The sequence below is a fragment of the Manis pentadactyla genome, chromosome 6, assembly GCF_030020395.1.
Source record: "Manis pentadactyla isolate mManPen7 chromosome 6, mManPen7.hap1, whole genome shotgun sequence".
Classification (NCBI taxonomy): Eukaryota; Metazoa; Chordata; class Mammalia; order Pholidota; family Manidae; genus Manis; species Manis pentadactyla.
In genome coordinates, this window is record NC_080024.1 from 29,446,041 (window position 1) to 29,472,839 (window position 26,799).

The window sequence follows — 26,799 nt, forward strand, 5'->3', positions numbered from 1 at the left end:
GAAGGGAGTCAATGAAATGAGTTTGCTTTTTTAAAAAAAAAAAATCCCAGTAGCTTGAGTCAGCCTGTGCAAGTGATTTGGGAGAGGCAGGGGAGATGATGTAATGTGTTCGGCATGTTCCCATCTTGGCCACTCAGCGCAAAGGGGCCCGGGGAGTTTGGAGAGTGGGTGTGCATGTGTGTGCAAAGTTAACAGGAGCGGGTGGGGGTTGAGTAAGAGCGGGTTGTAAAACAGGATTAATAACCCCTTGTCAGACCTTTCCCTGTTACTGTGTTTTTCAGTAATTTTGGTTTGAATGAAGGCTCTCTAGCCAATTAATGTTTATTTGTTTCCTTTGGCAAGACCCATTGGGGGAAGGGATGAGATTGGCAAGTTTAAAATTTGTGTTCTGTTTTTGCATTTTAGAAGAAGAGGCAAGTAATGTGAGTTTGGGTTTTCAATGAAGGCTCCCCTACCCCTCCACTCCCACCCCACCCCCTTAAGAGGCAGGAGGCAAGACACGGCCAGCTGGTGCCTTGAACTGACACAGGTGCAGAGGCTGTGGGGGGTGGGGAGCCAAGAATAATTACAGGTTTCTGAAGCATCAGGCCCTGCCTGACACAAGCGCTCGTGGAGAAAACTGCTCTTTATGGAAAATTAATGGTGAAGCTGAAAAACTGTCAGGCCATTGTTGTTGTTGGGAAGCCATCACTCCTCAGAGGGGAGGCCTTTTCTCAAGTCTTCGGCTCTCATGAGTTACTGGGATAGAGTGCCCTCCTCCCAGAGCAAGGACTGGTTGGCACACTTGTGCAGAGTGATGCGTTTTTCCTTTAGGAGTGCCACTTCTGCATTTTTTTTTTTTAAACCTCACTTGCAGCCCAGATCTAGGTCTTGGCTCTAGTGTAGGATGATTTTTCATTGACCATTAAGGCATGGATTTCATTTTGTCCATGAAAGTGTAATGATTGAAGCAGGGACATTTAATGAACTTATTTTCAAGCTAGAACGTAATAAATGGGGTTTCCTCCAGCATGTGTCAATCTAAATAGAGGTTTGATTTGATAGCAGCTCAAGCATCTTATGTGATGCAGCTGTGCATGAACAGTGGTGTCTCATGGCCTCGAATAAATTTAAATTTAGTTACAGTCCTGTGGCCACATAATAATGAAGGACTCTTCTTAAGGGCTGATGGGGGTTGGTGCAGCAATTGTGGGTGGAAGCCAGAGCAATAGGCTTTGAATTGGTATGTTCTGATAAGTAACATCTGGAAAAACAACACTGCACCAAGCTAGGAAGACCTCCCCATGCATAGGCCAACCTGTCCCTAGTGGACACTTAATTTTGAGGATCACAGACATTCTGAGGGGGGAAAATGCTTTTCCAAGTGGTTGGATGTGTGGGGGACCCCAGAGCCTTTCCTCAAGGAGCATAAGACTTGGACTCCAGCTCTGCCCAGGTTACATGACTTCAGAACTCGCCTTAATGTTTAGTTGGGATTTGAGTTGTTTGGGGGATTTCTTTCATGGGTTAAGAAATCCTTGGAAGATGAAAGGGGTATTTGAGGCTGCTTATTTCAAAGCTATCACCCTCTCCCCAGTCCTTTAATCTTGTCTCCTTCCTCCCCCTCCTCCCCAAGGAAAAATATACAAACAAATATTTTCATTGTATGTTGAAAATAGTTTGGGGAGGAGAAGTGCTGAAAAGGTTTTGGTAGAAACTCCCAAACTTTCATGTTTATTTAGGATTCAATTAATTTTCACAGCATTGTCTCTCAGAATTTACAAATTACTAGAGGGAAATATTTAATTTGGTTTCAGCTCCAGCTACCAGTTGATGTGAGAAACAGTGGGAAGGAATGCGATCTTTACACTGCTTACAGCACCGTGGTGGTTTTGTGGAGTTAGCAGTTCTGAGGAGATGTGTAATGCTGTTTTGTACCTCTGGGGTGTGTGTGCTATTGATGTGGGTTTTTTTTTTTTTAACCTAATAGCTAAAAAATTCAGTAAGAGATTTTCACTTATACGATGTAGTTGCTTACCCACTTTTTCTGGACAAAATTCATTCTCTCCTAACCTTCCACCCTAACATTTTCTGGCAGTGAAAGTCAAGAAGAAGTATTTGTTTAAAATCTTCATAGGAATCACTTTCTAGGTCTTATGAATTTTTGTCACTGGTTCATACATACTCGTTGCCATGGGTTAGGTTCAGTGTTAGATTCTTCTCCTCAAACACACTTTGAAATGTTGCCCAGGAAAATGGGCAATAAAGTTCAAGTGCTTGGTGTCTGAGGTTCTCCCATGGGCTTAACTGAGCTTGCTAACCATGGTGCTTCTTTTTCCTCCTCCAAACCCTGAGAAAAATGGTACCAGAGCTCTCTGGCCATACTTTCCACTTCCTTTCCCATCTTTCAACCCTGACCTAATTTTAAAAGACTAGAAATGTGTCAGAACCATTACATCATATCATCCTTTGAAGGGAAAAAATGCACAAAGTTCCCAGAAATACAAATCTTTGCAATCCTACAGAGCTTTTCAAGTTGGTTTCAGGAGACAGAGGACTCTGTGGAATGAGTGAAAAGTGTGAAGTGTAAGCATATCTAATAATAAGTTAGAGAAGAATGAGTAGTTTAGAAGGTCATTTTAAAAAAGAAGCCCAAATTACCCTACCATCAGTATCATGTTTTGTGTTACTTTGAATTTCCATTCTCGGATGTGTGTGAGGATTTCAAAGCACAAAAAAGTAATTAAACTTTGGGGCAATCCCAGGAGAAAGGTAAGGGATTTGTCTCCCTGTTTCTATACTTCAGACTCTTTGGGGACTGTGGCACCATGGTTAACAGCACGTGACGAAACCACACATAATGAATGTCAGGAAGGGGCTCCCATGGGCAGCCAAGCGCAGTCACTTGTGTGCACGGTTACCTGAGGGAGCACTGTTTCTGGGAATGAAGAGCACTCCGTCCTTGCTAGGAGCATCCCTGCCACCATCATCACCATCAGGTTAAGGTCTGATCTCAGAAGAAGTGTGACTTCACAAGTTTCCACGAAATGGAAACCTGTTTCCCCATGTTTTTGTATCTACATTCTTTTCCCGGTTTGTCTTATCCCTTTGTACTTGCAACTCTTGGAGGATCTTCTAGGTTAGTGAGATCAGTGGAATGAGTGGGATTAAGGGCATCTGGCTAAAGGGACCACAAATGACTGATAGCTGATAGTAAACATAGGTAGTAGTAGGTGGGATTTTATTTCATGGACTATATTATTCCAGAAAAATAGCTTCTTTTATTTATTGATTTTGATTCACCAGCTTGAGTATACATGGATCCAAAGACTCCAAATAATTACTCGTGACAGTTACTGAGTTGTGGCAAAACCACTGGACCAATGGCTTTGTCTTATATTTAAAACTGGAACTTTTTATGTTCTTGGTTGTAAAGGGATGACACTGATGAACCTAGACTACCATGGGCCCCAGGTGAACATGGATGTGGAGACAGCGGTGGTGGGGGATGGTTGTGAGGAGACTCTAACTCATTCTTTCAGAAGGTCTAACTCTTACAGCTCTGCACCACTTCAAATACTTGAACATCCCGGCCATCCAACAGAGGTAAAAGTTTGGATCCAAATGAGAATTTTTATTATTTGAAAACACATGTGGTATAGGAATGTGGTCATTGCTTTAAGGAGATCATAATCTTTTTCTAATTAATTTATTAAAATATGTCTTCCTACTTTTATTGAGAAAGTTTTGACATACATCACTGTACAGATTTAAAACATGCAGCATGATGGTTTGATTTACATATAATTCCAACGAAATGGTGAAATGATTGCCACAGTAGGTTCAGCCGGCACTCATCTTCTCATATAGATAGAATAAAAAGAAAAGAAAAAAAAAAGGAAAAAAAATTTTTCACTTGTAATGAAAACTCAGGATTTACTCTCTTAACAACATTGCTGTGCATCATACAGCAGTGTTAGCTCTAGTCAGCATGTTGTACATACATCCCTAGTACTTATTTATCTTAAAACTGGAAGATTGTGCCTTTTGACCACCTTCCTCCAGTTACCCCTTCCCCGACCTTCTGCCTCTGGTAACTATAAGTCTGATTTCTTTTTCTAAGAGTTTTGTTTTTTGTGGAGTTTTGGTTTTTTTTAGTTTTTTAGATTATATACATAAGTGAGATTATACAATATTTGTTTTTGTTTTTCTCTGTCTGACTTATTTCACTTAGTATAATACCTTCAGGGTCCATCCATGTTGTTGCAGATGGGTTGGAGCTCCTCATTTTCTTATATGGCTGAATAATATTCCATTGTGTATATGTGCTATGGCTTCCTGATCTGTTTATCCATCAGTGGACACTTAGGTTGTTCCCATGTCTGGTCTATTGTAAACAATGCTGCTGTGAACATGGGGGTGCGGATATCTTCTTGAGTTGGTGTTTTCATTTTCTTTGGCTGTATTCCCAGAAGTGGAATTGCTGGATCATATGGTAGTTCTATTCTTAATTTTTTCAGGATCCTCCATCTTGTTTTCCATAGTAGCTATGCCAATTTATAATCCTACCAACAGTGCATAAGTTTCCTTTTCTCCATATCTACACCAGCACTTGTTATCTGTGTTTTTGATGATGGCTGTTTTAGAAGAAGATGGGAATAAACCTCCTTGACATGGGCCCTAGTAATAATTTTTTGGATATGAGACCTAAAATACATGCAACAATATGAGAAATAAACAAATGGGACTATATCAAATTAAAAAGCTTCTGTACAGCAAAAGAAGTCATCAACAAAGTGAAAAGAAAACCTATGGAATGGGATAAAAATATTTGCAAACCATTTATCTGATAAGGAGCTAATATTCAAAATACGTAAAGAACTCATACAATTCAATAGCAAAAATAATAATAATAACCCAGTTAAAAAATGGGCAAAGGACTTGATACTTCTCCAAAGAAGATACACGAAAGGCCAACCGGTTCAGGAGAAGATGCTTGACATTACTAGTCATTAGGGAAATAAAAATTAAAACCACAAGGAGATCATAATCATAATAAACCAGACATAACACCAATCTGTGGACTCTTAGATTCATTTTGGAGATACTGTTTAATTGTCTAGGACTGAAGAGGCATGCCTCTCAACACTTGGCAGTCAGCATATTTTCTTAACTCCCTTTTCTAGATCAGGGTTCCTGAAGGGGATAGACTTTCTGTTGAACTTTGAATGAAAGGATGGTTAGTGGGAGGGAAGATGAAAGGTTGTGTCAAGCGTATGAACCTGAGGGAAAGTAAAGGGGAAAATAGGTGAAGGAAATCCTTTTGGAGGGGGTTGTAGGGGAAATGACCAAAGTGACTGAAGACGCTGGCAATCCTGAATGGCAAGTTTCATGTAATTTACGATGAGAGACAAGTTGAATGAAAACCATTTAGTAACTTTGGCATCATCATGTGCATATATGACCAGATTTCTTACATATTTCTTGATCCCTTGAAAATAACCACCTCATGCCAACAATAGGGAGATTTTGGTGAACAAAATTTGTACTACAAGACGTGTTATCCTGTTCTCTGTCAACTTCTGCCTTTGGAGCCTACCATAGATATAGTAGGCATGGCAATAATAGGTTTGAATTTTTTTTAACTACGTCTTGGATAACTACTTTTAATAAGCATGTTTCAACAAGCAGTAAGGCTATGAACAGAATGGAGAGAGTATTAAAGATTTCAGGGTGATCATTTCAAAATCAAGTTCAGGTGATATTTATTAGGCAACTAGAAGAGGAAGAAGCCATGCATTTCAAATTTGTCTATCAGGGAGTCTTCACAAAGCTCATTTGTACCTCATAAATAAGAAAATCACTTTGTACTTAGGCACATTTCCTTCCCATTGCTGACTGTAGTGGATTTTTAAGGGGGTGGAGGTTGATTCAGTGGTACAAGCCTTAAGTTGTATTGTTAGGACAGGTGGAGGAAAACCTCTTATTTCCAAGGTGAGGTGCTGACAAGGCATAATTTATGTAATTAAATTGATATCTGCTAACTCTGTTTTGGTGTTTCCTGCCTGGAGTGTGACTTGGACAGAGTAAATCTCTGGTCTTGGTAGATAAACAAACATTTGAATTCTATATCTAAATTTACAACTGGGGGAACTTTAGTTTGCTGATGGATGTTTCTTTCCCTCTCTCTCTCTCCTTTCTCTCTCTCTCTCTCTTTTTGCAATTACTTGGATTTACAGAAAAGTTGCAAAAATAGTACATAGGATTCCCATATACTTTGCCCAGCTTCCTGTAATTTATACAACCACAGTACAATGATCAGAACTGAGAAATCAACATTGATACAATAACATTAACTAATCCATACACATTATTAGAATTACAGTATTTTCCCCACCAATGACCTTTTTCTCACCCAGGATCCAGAACAAGATCCACTGCATTTAGTGGTTATGTTTCCTCAGTCTTCTCCAATATGCAATAACTTCTCAACCCCCTTTTGTTCTTCATGACCTCAATACTCTTAAAGAAAACTGGCCAGTTATTTTATAGAGTAGCCCTCAATTTGGCTAGGTCTGATGTTTTCTCATGATGAGATTGAGGTTATATATTTTTGGCAGGAATGGTGCAGAATAATGTTCTCTTTTAAGCCTCTCCTGTCAGGGGTACATGTCTTATTACTAGTGCTGCTAACTTTGGTCATATGTTTAAGGTGGTGCATCAGGTTTCTCCACTGTAAAATTATTACTTTTGTCTTTGTAATTAACAAGTATCTTGTGGGGGGGCGTTACTCTGAGACTAGACAAATTTCTTGTTTCTCATTATACTTAGATCTACTAATTTCAGAATCCAGTCATGATTCTTGCCCATAGTCATTACTTTTTTTTTGTTTGCTTAATGGCAATTTTCTATTTCCATCATTCCTTCTCTGTTTATTAATTATTATTTTACTGTGAGGAGAAGCTGACCTTTCCCCTCCATTTGTTTATTTATTCAACCATTTATATAACTATGGATTCATAGATATTTTTATAACATGGGTTAAATTCCATTATTATCATTATTCATTTTGTTGCTCAAGTTATCCAGATTTGGCTGTTGAGAGATCCTTCAAGCTGGCTACTGAGTCTTTTTGACATACCACCATCACTTTATGAACACTTGCTTAACTTCTGATACTATAAGATATGCTAGGCTCATCTTTTATATTCTTTGCCCCAGTCTTTGAATCAACTATTTCTTCAAGGAGCTATTTTTCCCTGTATTAGATATGATATTTAGAAACCAAGATCTTCATGCTTAGTGCACTTACTGCTACTGGGTCATCTTTGCTTGTGGAGTTGCCCCAAAGACAGAGCTAGGAAATTTATGATTATGTACTCATACATGCATATACACATTTATTTTATATATACCTTAGCATTATTCATTAAAATCTATGAGGAAATAACTGACATCTCAAATTCCAATTAAACATCATAGGTATTTTTTAAGGGAGTTCTTGTAATCATTTAAAAAAATGGAAATGAACTTCCTCTTTTGCTTGGAAATAATCTAATATTAAAATCCTCCTCATCCTTAACATTTTGATCTCCAACACTCCTGATGAGCTTCGATTGACATCTGCTCTAAGAGGAATATTATAAGAGCTGGATTTCTCGAGACAAATATTATTTCATAATAATGTCGTAGGGCTATCCAGCACATCCTGATGGCCACTCATACTTCTCTAATTCTCAGCTGGAATAAGGATGCCCTGTATTAGGATTGCAAGTGATAGTCTTTCTATGGTGGTCCAGATTTTCCCACATTTTAGTGATGGGAGTTATCTCCTTCTTAGGTCATTAGTGTGACCCATGTGCTCCTGGGATTCAAGCTAGAGAATATTGGGTAGGTTCTTTCTTAGTCCTCCCAGAAATGTATGTACATGTGTTTAGAATATCCCACTTCCTCAAAACTCTGGTTATGAAGTTACCTGAGCTTCCTAACAAACACAGCAGCTTCTTAGTGACTTTCAAATCTTTGAACAAGAGGGTATGTCAGATGATATGGCATACACAAGCTTTATCCATAGATAGTAGTGACTGGGTGTGCAAAATAGTCCTTGCATGTGAGGCAGGGAACTGCCTTGAGGACAGTTTATAATCCATATAACTCAGAGCTCTGGTTCTGACCTTTGGATAAAGCTGAAGAAGCATTACAATTGTGTTTCAGAAAACATGTATTGGTGGTCATTTCTAAGATTGCCATCCTCAATATGGTCCAGGATAGGGTGTCAGTAGATGGCTTTTGTAGAATGAAGGAGGTAGAATGACCAAAGTAATAGTATAAAGTTGATTTTGTCATGTTTGATAGGCAGTCTGTATCTGTTGGTTGTTAGGCACTTGGGCATGCTAGGTGGTGGTTTAAAAAGGGAAGCGGAAGCTTAATGGAGGTTTCAGGAGTAAGTTCTCATAATTCACAAGTGAATTTACAGGAGCTAAGACTGAGGGTTTCAGTATTGGAGAGAAGTAAATGATAATTTCTAGCAATAAGATGGAAAAGGGAAAGGCAAATTTTTGAGACATGGAATTCAGAAAAAGGGCGAGTGAGGATAACATAAATTTCTAGACCTGAGAAGGTGGTAGTACTAGTTTTGAATATAAAGCTACTGGAAGCTACTCAGCCAGAGCTATTATTTAATCAATACGTAAAATAGAATCAAAACTTACTTTTCCAAAAAGCTTTCCTTGATTAATACTTCCATATTATAGAGTATAAAATTAGCTGTTCGCTCATCCCCTTAGAAATTATCAACACACTCTATATTATTTGGTATCACTTTGCTTTGTATATTCATGTCATTTTTCAGCTTATGATCGTCCCTTCATCACATGGACCTGTTACTCTGTCTTCCCCTTCTAACACATAGAAAGCCTTGCACCTTGCTGTGAACATAGTAGTTGAATGAACACTTGTGAATGAGTGTTGAATGGAGACTAGAGCCATTCATTAGTTTATACTATTAAAATTTCAACAGTGAGATCCAAGGTGATTCATAGTTAAAAATACGGTTTTCTTATTAATGCAGAATTTTACCAGAAGGCTGATTAAAAAAAAACAAAAAACGTTCTTTTTGGTATCTAAAATCATTGTGATGGTCATTTTGCAGTGTATACAAATATCAAATCATTACTTTGTATACCTGAAACTAATATGTCAATTAGACCTCAATAAAAAATAATTTAAAAAATAGGGGATACAAGACAGATAAATATATAACTGGTAGAAGAATATGAACAATAAGGATTTTGAAGGATAAAGGATAAGGTGGTATTTGATACTTCGGCAAATAGGAAAGAAAACCTTACAGGTAGAGCTTGAGGTACTCAGAAGGCAATGAGTGCAACAAGCAGCTGAGGAACCATAGGGCACTGGATGGTGCAAGGATATGGTGGGCACTGGCAGCCATGGAGGGCAGCTTGATGGAAAATACCAAAGGCAGTGACCATCAGTGCATCCTGATGTAGAGATCAGTGACTAACTTCAGGTAGGTGGCTAGAATTTTGTCAGAATAGTGGGCATGGCATAGCTATTAAATGCAGTCCAAGAAAACAGGTGAAATGCTGACATATGCAAACATTAGAGAAGCACAGCCAACATAAAAGCAAGACAAAGCACTCTAAAACCTTACAGTTCTATGAGTATGTGCTGAGAAAATGCAAACCCCACTGACAGTGCATCTCTATTATCTCTGTTATGGGAGATTAAATGGGCCAAGAAGGAGAAAACAAAAACAAAAACAATCTTTTGAAATGTCACCAAAATAAAATCCTTGATAGGTACAACACAACCAGGTATATCATTAAAATATATTCTTAACAGAATAAAAGGCTAGAGTCAGAACATTGATAATGTTAAAATCATTGAAGCTTTGCAGAGGTAGTAAATTAGGAGCTAGTCACATTTTAAATTTGCCCTCAAATTTAAATTTGCCTTATTGAAGGCCAAGAGTCAGAGCAAATTGAGCTGATGATGCAAGTTAGCACCATAGTGGTATAGAAGATAGTGAAAGAGTAGGATTTTTAAGTAAGGAGAGAGCTTTTAGGCTACAAACTTAAAATTGCCATAAAAGTGCTTCCAACCATCTTAGAAAGACTTACGAGTACCGTGCATCATCTGTTGAAACTCAACTTTTCCATTCTTTTTCTCCATTTCTTTTTCAGGTGAAAACTTCATGTTGAAATATATTGGGTCTTATCTTTACCAAGTCAGATAGCTGTGTTTGAACCTATTTTTATCATCAGTCAGAGGTGATGAAGCATTGTAATGGGGCTCATGTTCCTTGCCACAACATATGTAGCAGTTGTATTTTGAATAACTCGGTGAAAACAAAGGGAGTTTGTCTTGTGTATCAAAGGTTTTACAAGAGGCATTCTTTAGAACAACATCCATTCCTGTTGCTTAGGAACTCCAGCCATGCTCAAGGCAGAGCTTACTGTTGGCTGATTGTGGCTGAGGTCACCTCTTGGTTTGGGTGGGCATGGTTTGTTCTTCAGAGCAAGTTGGAAAATGATTTATTTTTGTGACTTGCTCAAGCCTATTTGGAAAACAATGTTGGAGTATGAAAAGTCTTGTCTTGGTATGAAAACTTTGATTCTTTTTGCTTCTTGTTTACATGGGAACTCCTAAGGGTGCTTGGAGCATCTCACCTGCTGAACTGAATTGTGGGGCAGGAGATAATTTTAACATTCAGTGTTCTCTGGGAGTCATGTGATAGTGTGAGATAGCCCTTCTGGGCCTCTAGTTCTGTGCAGCTATAGTCATACAGCTGAAATGATGTGACCCTTATGAACCCTTCAGAAGTGTTCAGGGAGTAAAAAACAAGGTCAGACCTTTCAACAAGAGAATTTCAGATATCAGCCACAAAACCATTCTCTGTGTCTTTCTCCTCTGCCTGCCACCATGTGGCCTCATGTTGTTCTTTGCCTCTGATGGCTGTTTCTTTCCCTCCCTCCTCCTCTCTGCAGACATGCCTTGAATTGGAACGCTACCTACAGACCGAGCCTCGGAGGATCTCAGAGACCTTTGGTGAAGACTTGGACTGTTTCCTCCGCGCTTCTCCTCCCCCGTGCATTGAGGAAAGCTTCAGGCGCTTAGACCCCCTGCTGCTCCCTGTGGAAGCCACCATCTGTGAGAAGAGCTCAGCAGTGGACATTTTGCTCTCTCGGGACAAGTTGCTATCTGAGACCTGCCTCAGCCTCCAGCCAACCAGCTCTTCTCTAGACAGCTACACAGCCGTCAACCAGGCCCAGCTCAACGCAGTGACCTCATTAACGCCCCCATCGTCCCCAGAGCTCAGTCGCCATCTGGTCAAAACTTCACAGACTCTCTCAGCCGTGGATGGCACGGTGACGTTGAAACTGGTGGCCAAGAAGGCTGCCCTCGGCTCAGTAAAGGTGGGCGGGGTGGCGCCAGCAGCAGCCGTGGCAGCCGGGACGGTTAAGAGTGGACAGAGCGACAGTGAGCAAGGAGGGCCAGGGGCTGAGGCATGCCCCGAAAACAAGAAGAGGGTTCACCGCTGTCAGTTTAACGGGTGCCGCAAAGTTTATACAAAAAGCTCCCACTTAAAGGCCCACCAGAGGACTCACACAGGTAGTGGTACAAGTTGGCCGCACGTGGTTTCTGCTGCTTTTTTGTCCTCTAGCCTCGCGGTGGGAAGGGCTCCTCTCTGTCCCGAGAAGGGGAATCTGGGCTGACTGGGAGGCGGTAGAGAAGCAGGAGGACCTGGGCAGGAAGTGGAGTGACTGACTGGTTACCTTGAGCTCTCCAGATGTCCCAAGCACAGGACAGGGCTTTGTCGCTCGCAGGCTGTGGGATAACTTTTGGAGGCAGTGCCAGCCAGCAGCTCTGGGGACGCCTGAATGGGGCTGTGGTCGTGGGACTCACAGCTACATACGACACACGTGCTTGTCACGTTCCTGACACTTTTCATTGTTTATGAGTATAGTTTACAGTTCTGATTGACGCTGGAATCTGAGGAGGTACACTTGAAAGAACTCACGGTTAAACAAGGTAGTCAGGGTGTCCCTGTTCACTCTTTTCCCAGCATCTCTGATTTTTCATCAAAGTCACCAACAGCAGGAGGGTTTCAGAGTTCATTAGATGTGATCATTCTATAATTAATCGTCATCTCCTCTCTTGCATTGCTCTCTGGTGCGTGCTTTATGGAGAGATGGCAGAACTGCTTTTTAATGAGCTTGTTACTGAGAAGTTGCTAAAGTGATTACATTGCTATGTGTGTGGTGTGGGGTGGTGGGGACCAATGGGGACTGTATATTTTATTCAGGATTTCTGTGGTAACTCCCAGGAATCATGTCGATCTTTGGAGCAATGGGATGATTTGGAAGACTGGTGTTTACAGAGAAAAGAGTAAGACTGGCATTTTCCTTGAAACTGGTCTTTGTTCTCTGCTTTGAGGTAGAAGCTTAGGGCTGGTGTCTCTTCCTCGTGTGAGCATACTAGAAGCAATTACTGTCATTGGTGGTTTTTAAGTGAGTCTCTGACAGTGTATTGCCAGTATGGTTTTTGCATACTGCTTGCACAGTGTCAGCTGAATAGGGAAATGCTGCAAAGGTATATGCGACAGAATAAGAGCATAGTCGGAGAGCAGTGGTTGACTGGCTCTGAGTTTAGGGAGTGTCTGATGAGAGGTCTTTCTGGGCTCACTGCTTGTCTGCCAGGTGCTCTGTAGTGGTTTGTGGAAGACCACAGCAAAAATTATTGGCTGGCAAATCAGAAAAACCTGGGTACTAGTTCTGACTCTGCCACTAACTGACTCTGTGGCCTTGAGTGTGTCTCTGCCTCCCTGGGCCTCATTTTCCACATCTGTCAGACAATCCAGCTCTTAAGGGCCCTTTTAGCTCTAAGGTTCTGGGAGGATGAGGGGTGGTCTGTGAAATGTCTTTGTGCAGTACAGAAGAACTTTCCTGAAGTAGGATGCATAATATGTGACTAGAAGACATAACATGTCACCTTTTGGAACCTCAAAGTTATTCCCACGGGAGGCTGAGAGCTGACATTGCTTCTTTGCAGCACAGGAGTTAGGCATATATTACTCTAATTCTGAACTTAATTTCCCATGTGGCTCTTACTTGGTTCAGGGGAAGGTCTCCCAACATAACTTTTGAACTGCATGGCTCAGGTGCAGAGACCCACTTACGGTTTCCCAGGAGTTTGGATTCAAGTTCCACCCTCCACAGGCACCACAGCTAATGCTTCCTGCTACTGTCAGCTTTTTTCTGTGTTTGACACTGTCCGGAATGTCATTTTTCTTTCTTTCTTTCTCAAGTCAATGAGTAAGTAACGACAAGGCATTGCAGTGCTCCCAGGCTTCAGTCATGACTCATCTCCTGTTGTGCCCAGGAAACCAGAGAAAGCTGGATGAGGCAAGAATGTTGAGCTTTGTTGGGGGTGTGCAATTCATGATATGGACACATTCCTCAATTATTGACGCTAAGACAGGCAACATCCTGCCTAGTGTGGGGGCTGGACAGCTCTGGGAAAGCAGAGGTCCTTTTGTGTACGTGTGTGGTGGGGGCAGGGAGAGAGTCCAGAGCGTTTTCTTTTCTCTTTCCCCTCCTCCCGACCGGCGTCAGAAAGAAAGCTCGTAGGAGTCCTCCTTCATGTGGTGCTGTGTTTTTTAGGCTTTGTCCACTCAGTGATGATCAAGGTGGAGCTCATCATGTTCCCCAGCACCTGCAGCCACTGCCTGTGGCCGGCTGAAGTGGAGAGACTTCTCCCTATAGGGAATTTACTCGAGGAGGCACGGTGCCCTATTAGCAAAAGCAGTAGCACAGAGGGGCTGTGAGCAGAGCTTTATGGTCAGGTGGGCCTGGTTTGAGTTCTGGCTCTACCACTTACTTGATTTATGACCTGGTTAGGTTTTTTATTTTCCCTGAGTTTCCATTTCCTCATTTGTAAAATAAGGGTAATTTTGTCTACCTCCTAGATTGTTTTGAAGAGCAGATGAGTAAAAATATGTCAGATACTTGGCAGGTCATAAGAGCTCATTACAGACAGTGGTGTAGTTGGTGGTAGTTACCATTCTGTGGATCTTGATTAGGGATGAGCATGTGTAAAGGTGTAAACTAGAGATAAGCCAGGTAGCCAGTTACATACCACCCGAAAGCAAGACGCTTTTCTCTCCTCACTCCTGTGCTGTCAGTGTGGGGATTATGATGCTTACGGACGGCAGGACTGTGTGCAGGCTCTGGCTCGTGGAGGTTGGGAGTACGGTAGAGCACAACTTCCCGAAGACAACACAGGAAGCAGTTGCCTTGTAATCCTCCAGAGGTGTTTTGCCTGTGAAACCTTGGAGACAAGCATGGGAGGAAAAGTAGGTGCTGTGAAAAAGAAACAGACAGGAGGGGAGGCAGAGGTGAGGATGGAGGATGGGGAGAAGGAATATGAATTAATTTGGATTAAATGGATGAGAATCAGAAGTATTTATTTGGAATTGGTGTGAATGGGGCACATGGGGAACTGAAAACAAAGGTGATAATTTATGTGGTGTGGATGAACTAAGAATAATGAAAAAAGCATGAAGGATGGAATCAAATTAAGTGCAAACATATAAAGGAAATGGACTAGTAAAAGCTTGAGGGCAAAGGTAAATGGTGATGGGAATTCGGGTTCAAGAAGGGTTTAGTAATAAGAGTGAGTGGAGTGGGGCGAGCTGCTGCCCAACTGTTGAAATGAGGTTTAAGGAAACAGGCTCTGGATGGATTCAGGCAAGCCACTTTACCACAGGGCTCACTTCAATTCAGTGAAAATACTTCCTTGTCTTTCTGTTGGGGAAGTACTTTGGGACAGGAAAAAAAACGGGAAAACCATCCAGCACAAAGAGAAAATATTGCCTTTTTTTTCTCCAGAGTTATATATATGCCATATTTCTTCCAAATGGTAATATGCTGAAAAGGAGACATAGTTACAAAAATGAAATAAAGGAAAATGTGTGGGTCTTCCTCTATGCATAAGAAAGACAATACACAGTTGGTAACATGGATTTGCTTGCATTCAAGAATTTTTAAAGTGTTACTTATTTAAACTTTTTATAGATAGAATTTATTGAGCTGGGAAAGATATCCTTTTTGATTTTTGTTTTTGTTTTTTTCCTTCTGTGCCTTTTTTTTGAGGATGCTAAATCCTTCAAAGTTTTTGCCCTGAAGGATGTTAGGCAATGAGGCAATTTTTTTTTTTTTGAAGGTAGCAGATGTTCAGGTTTGTAGCTAGAGCACAAATACTGGTTGTCCACGGAGGTGAAGTTAGGGATGGGAGAACTAAGGGTGGGGAGTGGTGGAAAAGGATGAGGGAGAGACCAGGACAAAGGGAATATTGTGAAATAGCAGGATCTTAGTGAAAGGAAGCATATAAAAATGGGCATATGGTTTATTCATTGGGAAGAGCACTTTGTGCTGGCATGAGTATAAAAATGTCCTTTAGCAGCCAAGCCATTACAGATCTTCTCTCCCACTCTGTTTTCTCGTCTTTATATTTTTCTTTCCCAGTAGTTCAACCATTATGATCAGTTTTATTCATCCTCTCGGAGTCAGCCTAATAATCCTTAAATTTTGATGCCTGGGAAACCTTCACTTGCAGTTTTTAAAACATCACTTTATTATGCCCATTTTCAGCACAAATCATTTGTTAAAATGTTAGTAGTTAACTGTGCAAAAAGAGAGAATTACTTTCTACATTTCTTCTTGATCACTTCTGAGACAGAAAAAAAGCCTGTGATTAAAATGGTGCTTTGTGTAAAGTGAGCAGACTTTTTTCTTACACGGAAATTCCTATAAAAGCATGTCCACATTTTTACTATTAAGAGTGAGTCATGTTGGTTAAGTCAGGACAAAGGCCAGCAGTGAAATCTGGTTGTTGGTCACAGGAAGAGGGAGAAAAGAGGCCATGTTCTTTCATGTGCTGCGTGGAGAATTCTCCCCATGGGCCAGGGGTGCTTTCACCTGTTTCTTGGGTGGGAATAAGGACAGTCTAGATTTTGTACCAAAGGACGTAAAGGGATGCTTTTCAGGTGGAAAGATGAAATGTAAGTGTGTGGTTTACTTAGCATTTTATATCTTCTTTGGGGCAGATCTTACTGAATCAAGAGGTGACACCATTTCTAAGTTTAATTAGGACTTAGGGCAATAGTTTATTTTCAAATGAAAAGGGGGCTAAAAAATATTACAAACAAAAAGATGAGTGTCATGTTTGAGGCAAACAGAAGTGCTCATTTGGTACATATAATGAAAGTTCTTTAAAGTTTGAAAAATAATTTTATTTTACTTATTCAACAAATGCTTACAAAATACTTGTTGTATGCCAGGCATTGTTCTACATCTTATACAAATGTTAACCCTTTTAATTCTGTATCAGTCTAATGGCATAGGTACTATTCTTATTTTATAGATGAGGAAAATGATGCCCAGAGAGGTCAAATAACTTGCCCAACATTACACAGCTGGGTGGCTGGGCCAGGATCGAAACCAAACTGTATTGCTTCAGTCCAAGCTTTTAACTTCCATGCTAACTAATGAGGGGAAAAGAAGTCAAGTACATATTTTTCTTAATAACCCATTTTTAAGAGGAAATGAGAAACATAGTTTAAATACAAATTGACAATGAAAACTACTTTAAATCTTTTCTAAATAGATAAAAGTAGGGAGGATCCTTAAACATATTGCCTCATCAACTGACTAAGAACCAGAACGAGGAAATTACAAAGGAATGGTCTTCCGTTTCCAGGCCCATTATTGTTACTGCTATAGTTACTATTATTATGGTCATTACTATTAAACCATTTTTTTTTAAACCTCAGGATTAAAGAGAGACTTTTCTTGTAATAGTCCCAATTCATTTATTAAAATGACAAATGGTAAAAACACTCTTATCTCTATGAAAAAGGCATATCATATATACTGAAAACTGAAAACCAAAGAGGTAAAAATGCCTTAGCCCAGGTTATACAGAATAAAAATTTGACCCACATCTCCTGTCCCTTAGGCTTGTATCCTATTTCACTGATCATCTTCATATTTACTTTGTTCTCTCAATCATTCCATGAATAAGTACTGAGTGTCCGTAGATGTCAGGTTTTGTGCCACTGAGTGACTGCTGGTTGGGAAAGGAAGACTCGTTCAGAGAAGCCCAGAGGAAGACCGAGCATTACATAAGAGAAGGGGAGCAAAGCGAAGCAGCAGTCAAAAGCAGCATGGATGATTCAGAGAAAAGAAAGTTGCTTTTTTTCTTTTTGAACAGGGTGTTTATTGATGCTGGTCATCGTTTTAAATGATGCCAATGTGATAATACACTAATTTATATAAATAGATGTCCTAATTCAAGGTCAGGCATATCAGCAGGACAAAATTAAATACCTCAGCCTGAAACGGTAGGGGGCCAATCGACCACTTTCCACCTCCTCAGCGCCATAGATAAGAATTCTTTGAATTTATACAATAACAACTGAAACAGGGCAATTTAAAGACATTAAAGAACCTTTAATATGCTGAGACACATGGCTGCTAATGAAGTTTATCCATGTGTTGAGGCAGAAACTCATTAAAACCCTATTATGGGATGGAAATTGGAATAAGGGTTAACTGTTCCATTCACAAGGTAGAGAGTTTAATAGGTTAGATAGTTTGGATTTAGCATTTCAAGAGTTTAAGAGGAAGAGTTTGAAAAGAAGGGGTATGAATGAGGTGGTAGAAAACAAGTGACAGGAGAATCTTATGATTCAGGAAAATCTTTGGGTTCACCACATGCTAATTTAGCAATATGCTAGCTCTTAACATTTATGAAGATAAATGTAGGTAAATATGTATTGGGGAGAATGGCTTAACCTCAGCATATACACAAGCACATTTATTTTATTATTATAATATAGCAATAAATGTAGGCTTTGTGGGGTGCCAATTCCAGATGTCCTTTCAATGGATAGTTGATAGTCATAAAGTAAATAAACATGGGGGGAAAAAACACATGAAATTAAATAAATATGTCATCATAAGCCATATTTATTGAACACTCACTATACTAGACACTATCCCTTCCCCCATCTCTGAGGATCTTACTTTCTAATGCAAAAGCCTGAAATACAGTTTCATGAAGATATTTGGAACCTGATTTCAAAAGAGAATAGAGCATGGATTGTGGGTGGGAGGTAGGTAGGAAGGAAGAGAAAAGAGGAATCAGAAAAGGCAGAGGTTTCAGAAAAGGCAGTGGAGGTAATAGAATTTAAGAAATTCTAACATTTAAAAGTTAGGTTAGCTCTGTTTGATAGGGAATAAAAAGAAGATCATGAAGGGATGACATTGGGAAGGCCAAGTGTGAACTTAAAAAAAAAAACCTGTTCTCTTTAATAAATAATGTATAGAAGCTGTTTCTGTTATAATAAGAGTGTTAATGATAATGATAATCGTGGTTATCCTGTACATATTATACTAGGAGGTGTGAGGAGAGCTAAATGGAGCTTTGTAAAGAGATGATATTATAAAAACTAATTGGTGGCAGGCAGTATTTTCCTTATGCTTTCTTAAGTTGAAATAGCAATGGAGTTTCTATTTGAATAAAAAAAAAAAGGAGTTAAAGTCCTGTGTAATAAAAAACAAACATAAAACCTTTTTTAAAAAAAAATTTTGAAATAATCCTTTAAAAAAATAGTTAAACAGTAAGGACAAATGAAAAAATGTTTCTGAAATGTTGTATCATTCTTTGAAAAATATCCAGTTTGAATTTCATACGTATTGTAGTGAAACCTTGCAAATGGATCAAGAGGAAGCAAACTTTTCATACAATGAAGTTAATTCTAAAAAGCAGATGGAACTCTTTGGGAATCCTGCCCACCAGGGGTGTAATGGGACTCGAGCTCTGCCAGGGTGCCCAGGGCCATGTGGAGAAGCCTGGCCTCCCTAGCCAGGTAATTTCAATTTGTCCCCAGCCTGATGGAGGTGATCTGGATGGCCCTCGGCAGACTGTTCCCTAAAATCTCAGTTCCTTCTTCATGCCCCGCTTAGGAGCCCTATATGATGCTGTCCTGTGCTGAGTCACTTCCTGCCTTAGAAGACTTCCTCTACCCTCCTTACATCAGAAAAGATCTGGTAGTGATATGCTGTTGATTGATAGAGTATGCATCCATCTGTGAACTCTTTTATTATTTTTTAAAAATCTTCAATAACGGGAGACTGTTAATAGAATTCAGGAATCTGCAAGCAAGTAGGGAGACAAGCTGGGGGTGTGCTGGGAGCTGGAGCAGCATTCCCCACCTCTTCTCCCAGCCCTCCTCCTCCCCTGCTGCTGAATTTTCTGCATTTTCTAAGAGTAACTTCTTTTCAACCATCTAAAAATGTTGGTGGAAGCAAGACCATTCAAAGCAATCAAAAGTTTTTAAGGTGCTAGTTATTTGGCCAACCAGTGGCAGAGTTACTCCCCAGTCCCTGCAGTGTCCCCATGTTTGATTGTCAATGTTAGGACCTGACTAGCTTTTATAATGCAGGTCAACTCACCTAAATTATTTACGAGTGTCTTCAGTGAGAATAAGCTTTCTGTGGTCTGTTCCCTGTTTCTTTTCACCTTACTTCTTTCTCCTTCACCATCTGTGCTTATTGAGGTAGGTTTCGTGGGGACTGACCCAAGTTGGCCCCCATAAGTTTTTCGGGGTGGAAAGCCAGGGCTTTCAATTATGGGTTCCTTGTGGAGCCTAGGTCCAGCTTGGACCTCAACCAGGCTGACTTGGCAGATAGCCTTCCTTTTTGGACCCTGTATCTTTTGCTTCTTCCCTTCACAAGTTACCTGCTTTCAGGTTAGACCCCTGTTATTTTCTTTGCAAAATGAAATACATTCTAATTTAAAATGCATTTTATGTTATAAACAATATCATGAAATGTATACTTAGGCTTTTGCTCTTTCTGCCTTCAGAACATGTTCTCTTTCCATTACTATAATTGACAGTGAATTTATGGAATTCAGTAAAGTAAAACAATTACCTGAATTGTTTTCAGGAAAACAGTATAAAATCTTTTCAAATCCCAAGTTTGTTGTAATAGAATTGTTTCTATTTCACAAAGTGAGCAAAACATGATACAAGCCATCAGTTCTTTTATTGAGGGCAGGAAGCCAGACGCCATCTTCAGTTGAGAAAGTCCTTTTCTTTCGTGGTAAAGTATTGCCCAGTTAGGGATGTTATGGTGTCTGATGTCTTCCTCTGAGTCTTGCCATTTGCATATCTGGGAAATTTTGTAAGAAGGACTATAGATTGTCCCAAAATTGAAGCCACAATTAAGTGACAGAGGTCCTAGGAGTCTAACGGGTGCCCTAAAAATTGTAGCTATATAATCTGTTCCCTGATTAATAGAACCCAAGACAAATGTTCACTGTGGTACATAATCTAGTTTACGAGATGCAGGATGGACTTTTTTTGGATTGCAATGCAACAATTGTGTTTAAAAATTTTTTGTCTTCATTTTGTGTGTTCACGTAGTTTAATGTCACCTCACTGCAATTCATTACTGTGATTATGAACTTACAACATGGTGTTTGAATCCCCTTACTATGGGATACGCACACTCTTCAACTGTACTCAACTTCTGTCATAGAAAGGAAATAATGATTGTTCATATTGTATTCTCAGTTGGTCATGAGCCTCTTGAAACACTAGTATTGGTAATTTAAAAAGAGCAACAAAAGATACATCTCCCTCCTCTGATATAGGTAATAAGACATTTTATGTTCCTCGTGTTCAGGAGAGAGTGTCAGAAAATCGATATGAATAAATTCAAGTACACAGAGGATTCAACCTATTGAAAATGTAGTGTATGGCAAAATGACAGTATGTATTGTTAAATATTTTCTGCTTCACCCACATAAATATTGGCATGTAGAAAAGGTACCATAGACTACTGACAGGTTTAGGGAGAAGGTGATTTGCTGACTTTTTTGTTTTTTTCATTCTTTGTTGTTGTTTAGTGCCTCAAGACTTACAGCTAATCTAAATTTGAAACTAAATACTGTCATTACAGAAGATTTTTTTCTGAGTTCTTCCAATTTCTCTGGGGACAAAATAATGGCCGCTTGAAGCAGAGGAGAAACAGTAATTAGGGCAAATAGTAATACTGTGCATGATTGAGGAAAATGTGAGGAAAGGAGGGAGAAAATGCAACAGACAGACTTGTACAGCCTGTTACTAGGAAACCACATCAGCATTAAATACAGTGTGCTAATTGGCTATCCTGTTTCTGCCTGGGTACCAGCCTGGGCCTGCTACACAGCTGTTTCTGCTCTTTCTGGTTGCTAGGTAACTGCATCATTTCCCCCGCCACCCCCCTTTTGTATTCTGGAGGCTAATTGGCTACTTCTGCTCTTGGTGTTGCTGCTGGGTACCAGTCTGGGCCTGCTGCTCTGCTGTTTTCCAAAGGGATTTAATGGGGAAAGGGGAGGGAGGAGGGAAAGGAAGATATGCTGGCAATTAATGGAGCATAAGTGCAAATTCTACACAGTGTCTGGCACCTGCGTCCCCTCATCCTGCTTTCTCAACTAAATCCTTTAGCTATGAAAACACATTAGAACTTGAAGTCTTTCTTTTCTCTGCATACCTTTCGAATGTAGTTCAAAAGAACCAAAACATTTGAAGATTTTTTACTTAAATGATGGATTCAGTCTTCTTACAAAAGAACTGGCAAATCATTACACATCTACATTTGATATGGGCTCTAATAGAATTTGCACAAACATTAAAATAAATAACAAAGCAACATCTTTAACATCTTCATGATAGTGACGCTTTATCTCTTAAATGGACCAAATTCTTATGAAAGCCAATTTTCTTAATATCATACAGAATATAAACAAGAAATAAATTGGACTAAAGCAATTATGGGATTTTCCTAACTGTTTTAGTCATTAAGAAGGAGTAAAGGGAAGCTTCTAGACCGATGCCCTTCCATTATGGATTTAATTTCTCTGATGTGCACTGCTCATGTCTCAGGTACTTTTTAGGAATGCATTGCATTCACACAGAAATAATACATGCACACCTTATTTTCTTTCCTTATAGCAAATTAATAAATGTGGACAGAGTAAACCTAAAATCAGTTTTGTGATTTTAAAAATGTATAATTACTTTCCATGTAGGTGTGTGTCCTAAGTAGAGATTTCCATTTCATCATAATTGAAATTCACTGGAAGTGTGGGGAGGGAAGTTCTTCAGAAGTGAAGTGATGCATCAAGGAGGTTTCACTTTAAATGATTGAGAAAGTGTATGTAAATTCGGGGCCCTTGAAGAGGCAACTTCATCCCCCTGGGAAGGACCACTTTATTGAGATAACTCAGAGCATGTTTTGTGACCGTGCACAGAGATAGTTAGCAAAGGCAACTCTTATTTGATGCTAATGGCTGGTACTGGTTTCCCATACTAATGAGATCTCCTGTTGCCCATCAAAAGTGAAGCAGGCAGAGCTCTCTTCTGAGCACCAAGCCCTGCCACTGTGAGATCAGATCAGGTTCTGAGAATCATTTCTGCTTAGGTATCCTTAAAATAGGTAGAAGGCCTCAAACAAGGCTAGGATGATGGAGAGAACATTGCAGGTTCCATAAATCTTAAGGAAACCAGCTTGCCCTTAGTAGTATTCAAACTGAAAAAGGAAAACCGTGTTATAAAAGGATAACCTCAGAGCAGGTGTAATACTATTTCTGCTATCCCTATTGAAAGGACCAGTTGGGAATCACTCACAAGTATTTGTCCATTGAAAAGACTTAACCATTTGATCATGAGAAGCCATCAGAGGCTGAATGATCCTTCATTGCTTGATATGTTTTATATTCTGACTTTGTGAGGGGGTGGTTTTGATTGAGTGTTTAGTCTTTGTTGATGGCAGATTGTCAGAGGAACAACTTTCTGTGTATATTATGGATTATCCCTAGTAGACCAGTGCAGGACCTGGAGTGAAGAGTCCAAAGAATTTCTGGGTCTGTCTTGCCCACCACTTTTCACCCTTCCATTGGGTGTGGTTGCAGGTCTGCATTCCAGCTCTGGGAAGACCTGAGAAACCTGAGGCAGGGGTCTTTGAGGGCTGCAGCAGCCGTGGTTAGCCCCAGCTGCAAACACACATCAGCACCCACTGCCCAGCATCTTCTCTTCATGCTCTTTGGACAGGCAGGTCTTTATTCTTTGACTGTCTCCATGTTTAAAGCAACAGTGGGAGCACAGAAATGCCTGGGGGTTGAGGAAAGGAGATACTCTACGTAGCTGCTTCAGCCGTTCAATTCTCCGCAGTGGTGAAACCTGCTTTGTTAATTCTCATCTCCACACAAGCTGTTACCTTTTACATGAGGTCAGTCAGTTGGCTAACCTGGAAAAGAAGAATCTGATGGCTGCTAGCTGCCCAGTAGAGCTGCTGCTGATACATACTATACCTTTGTGCAAATCAGAAAGAGGTTCCCCTTCCGTGGGGCAGGTTCAGCCTTGTGCTTAGGAGTGGAGCTGGATTCAGCACCCCTAGCCCTTCAGCGGGACACCCTGTGCTCACAAACTCCTGTGGTTGCCCGCTCACCACCGGGCTGATCCCCTCCGCGAGACTCCCCTGACTCTTCAAGAAGTTGTGAGGCTAATGAGGTTCCGGGAGAACATGGAAGTCACATGACTGTTCAAGGGCATATGTATGGGGGCCTTCTCTCAGTGCCTAAAGAGGCCATTATGTGTGACAGCAAACCTTTTAGCCCAGCCATTCTCCTTCACTGTGAGATCATTAGTTGCCTAATGCAGTGATTCTCAGCTTGGGCCGATTTTGCCCTGAGGGGACATTTGGCAATGTCTGGAGACATTTCTGGTTGTCACATCCAGGGGAGGGGGTTGCTACTGGCATCTGGTGAGTGGAGGGCAGGGATGCCTCTAAACATCTTATATTCTACAGGACAGTCTCCACGACAAAGAACCCTGGGGCCCCAAATGTCAACAGAGAGGTTGAGAAACTCTGGCCTAATGCAACCTCGGTTGTCCTTTGCTGCTTCTCTTTGCGTCACTCTGCACTGCTTGCAGAATATTTCCTCATCCTTTTAAGGCTCCCAACCAGATCTTGCCTTGACTTTTTTATGATTGTTTAAAAATTGACAAAATATAAATATCGTACAATTTATTATTTCTATCCATACTTAGAAGATGTGCTGTTTCCCCCCTGACCACATGAGGCACATCTCTCCATCTCTGCTAGAAGCTTCACTTTCTAGATTTAACATTCATGATTGTGACTCTTCACAAGAGACATCCCTCCCCTTTCGCTGAAGGCTCCGGACCTGTAATAATTTGAGATTTTGCTGAGGCAGAGATTTGAATGGTGTGAGCTGCCAGGCTGGTGTGTGAGAGGGAAGCTTTCAGTCAGGAAATGGGCCTCACTGACTGGGCTCTCACGATCATCTTCTACCTGTCCTCTCCTGTACCGCAGCCTCACTGAAATACAACAATCATGTCCTTGTTAGCAAAATGAAGGTACAGAAATAAGACTGAGAATAAGCATTTTTAGTCAGAAAATAGAACTTTCATTGGGAACACTGCATTGCCCTGCTGTGTGCTGCATCAGTGCATTTCCTAACATTCACTATTCCCTTTCACACCAGCAGCATGAGGGAAGCAAAGCATTCTGAGTTCTCAGGGAGAAAGGTGCTCTCTCAGGTAGAAGGATTTAAATGGCATTCTCTAATGGACACAGCCTTTACACTTGCGTTTTGTTAAAGGATGTGAATTATGCATTGGCCTTTCAGCCACATTCACATGCATAGAAAATAACATTTTCAGACGTGTCATCCCCAGACACAATGGACAAGATGCTGTTATAATTGTGTGGCATTGTCCTTGCTTTTTTGGAGATAATGCTGCTGACATTATTCCTCTCATACATGTGAATGTGGCTGTAGGGAGTGCGTGACATCTGTCTTTCACACTGGTTAGCTTATCCCTTGCCACTTGGAGAGGTTGCGATTAGTGAGCTGGCCTCCTGGGTCATGGGAAGTGCCATGTTTTGGATCATAGTGATTATCAGACCTTAGTTTTAGGCCCCTTAGGGAATTAGTAATATTTTACCTTGATGACCTAAAGATACAGTGGTTATTTAGTTAGCTCCACAAAGCAGATGTGCTAAAGACAGGGTAGGCTGAGGCATCTCTGCTCAAATTGGCTTCAGGAATGAGAAGGCAATTGGGTACCAAGCCTGGGAATGGCTGCCTCCACATTATTGCTTAACCCAAGTAAGTAAGCAATAATAGTATCACTTTATTTATCTTTCTAGCCTACGAAGTGGTTTGTCATACCTCATTTCATTTACTCCTCACTTACTGTGGGGTAAGTATTCTCAGTGTTCCCGTTTTATAGATGAGGCAACACTCAAGAGAATGATTTTTCAGTTTTCTCCATTGAACTATAGAGGCTACTTCATTCTGTTTTTCCTTTAGAAATCAGTACTTTTGGGGGCCTAAATTAAAACAAGATATAAATGAATATAGTTGTTTGTATGGTTCACCAAGTTAAATGGCTTAATATTTGCATTCTACTTATTTCATAGATATGCCCAATAATGCTACTGTCTTACTTGCCTAGTAGGACCACAAATTCAGAATAAGAACATGGAATAATTGTCTTGTATATTTTAATTGAACTTAAGTCTTGGTCTTGTTGTTTTTTTCTAATTTAAGAAAAGAAGCTAATTTTGAAGATGCAAATAAATGCCATGTATTGATTCTTAAAATGATATCTCAGTATTGGTGGATTTTCATATTTCAGAAAATTTATGGAGAGAAATCGTACATAGAAACTTGTCCCTGCACCTTTAATGGGATGCACCTTAGCAGTGCTCATTTATTAGTAACCTGGAAAACCCAAATGGAGGTGCCTTAGAGAAGTTGGGGAAAGCAATGGATAAATGGATCTTGGTATATGTTGCATGTTGCTATCTTAGGTATACCAGAGATTTACTAGGGGATTTTGAACAAGTAATGTGTGCTTTTATTTTTATTTGTATGATATATGTGGAGTTAAAGATAATCCTGTTTTATCCCTATTTTTGCCCCACTCTTTTGGAGGATGTTTGTGGATGTGTTAAGTATCTTATGGAGAGAAACTCTTGTTCACTATGGGAATTATAAATCCCCTAATAGGCAGAGATCACAAACTCAGGGTAAGATTCCACTGCCATGTGCCACAATCTCTCCTCTGTATTCACAAAAGCACACAGTGAAGAGGAATGGCTGCTTGCTAACATTCTGCCAAAAAGATCTACAGGAACCTCCAGGGGAATAGCGGGAACCTTGCTATTGTCTTCCAGAGATCTAAAGAAAGAAAATATTTTAACACTAAGAGACACATTCCTAGAAGGTGGAAGGAACCTTTCATATGACCTCTGAAGGCTCCACTTTCGAGAATTGTTGGCTTGTAGGTTTTTCTTTGTCGGATCTTGTGTTCCTGTGCATCTTTGTATTTTCAAATTTACTTCCCCCTTTTATTTACTCTATCCGACAGAGAAAAAACCTTAATAAATTGTTATAATTGGCAGGGCTCCCAGCCCCCATTTGATATTTGCCTTTTGCTTGCTAGAATTTGTCACTAAGCATTTAGAACACTTTCTGACCCACCTGTGTGTCTCCCCTGCCCCACCCCCAGTCAGATCTTGAAGTTTTTCTGTGGTTTTCCTTGGTGTCCATCTTCTCCACAAAAAATGTTTAATAAGCAAAGGCAGGGACTGGAAAGAATCTTTTCAGCAAAGGAACATTCTTCATATATTCTTCCCTAGAGCTAGTGTTACT

The 26,799-nt window shown here is 40.2% G+C and overlaps 1 protein-coding gene across 2 annotated transcripts in view; it reads left to right on the forward strand.

Annotated features, from left to right (window-relative positions):
- KLF7 (KLF transcription factor 7) overlaps positions 1 to 26,799 on the forward strand; it is an 85,551-nt gene that overhangs the window by 29,198 nt on the left and 29,554 nt on the right. Inside the window, exons 2-3 of one of the 2 annotated variants that reach the window (XM_036920303.2) lie at positions 10,989 to 11,613; positions 17,102 to 25,655. In XM_036920303.2, the coding sequence (XP_036776198.1) occupies positions 10,989 to 11,613; positions 17,102 to 17,127 (651 nt within the window). In that variant the 3' untranslated portion in view covers positions 17,128 to 25,655. Of the gene's footprint in view, positions 1 to 10,988; positions 11,614 to 17,101; positions 25,656 to 26,799 lie in introns of those variants that run through there. The other variant, XM_036920302.2, reaches the window with a different exon arrangement.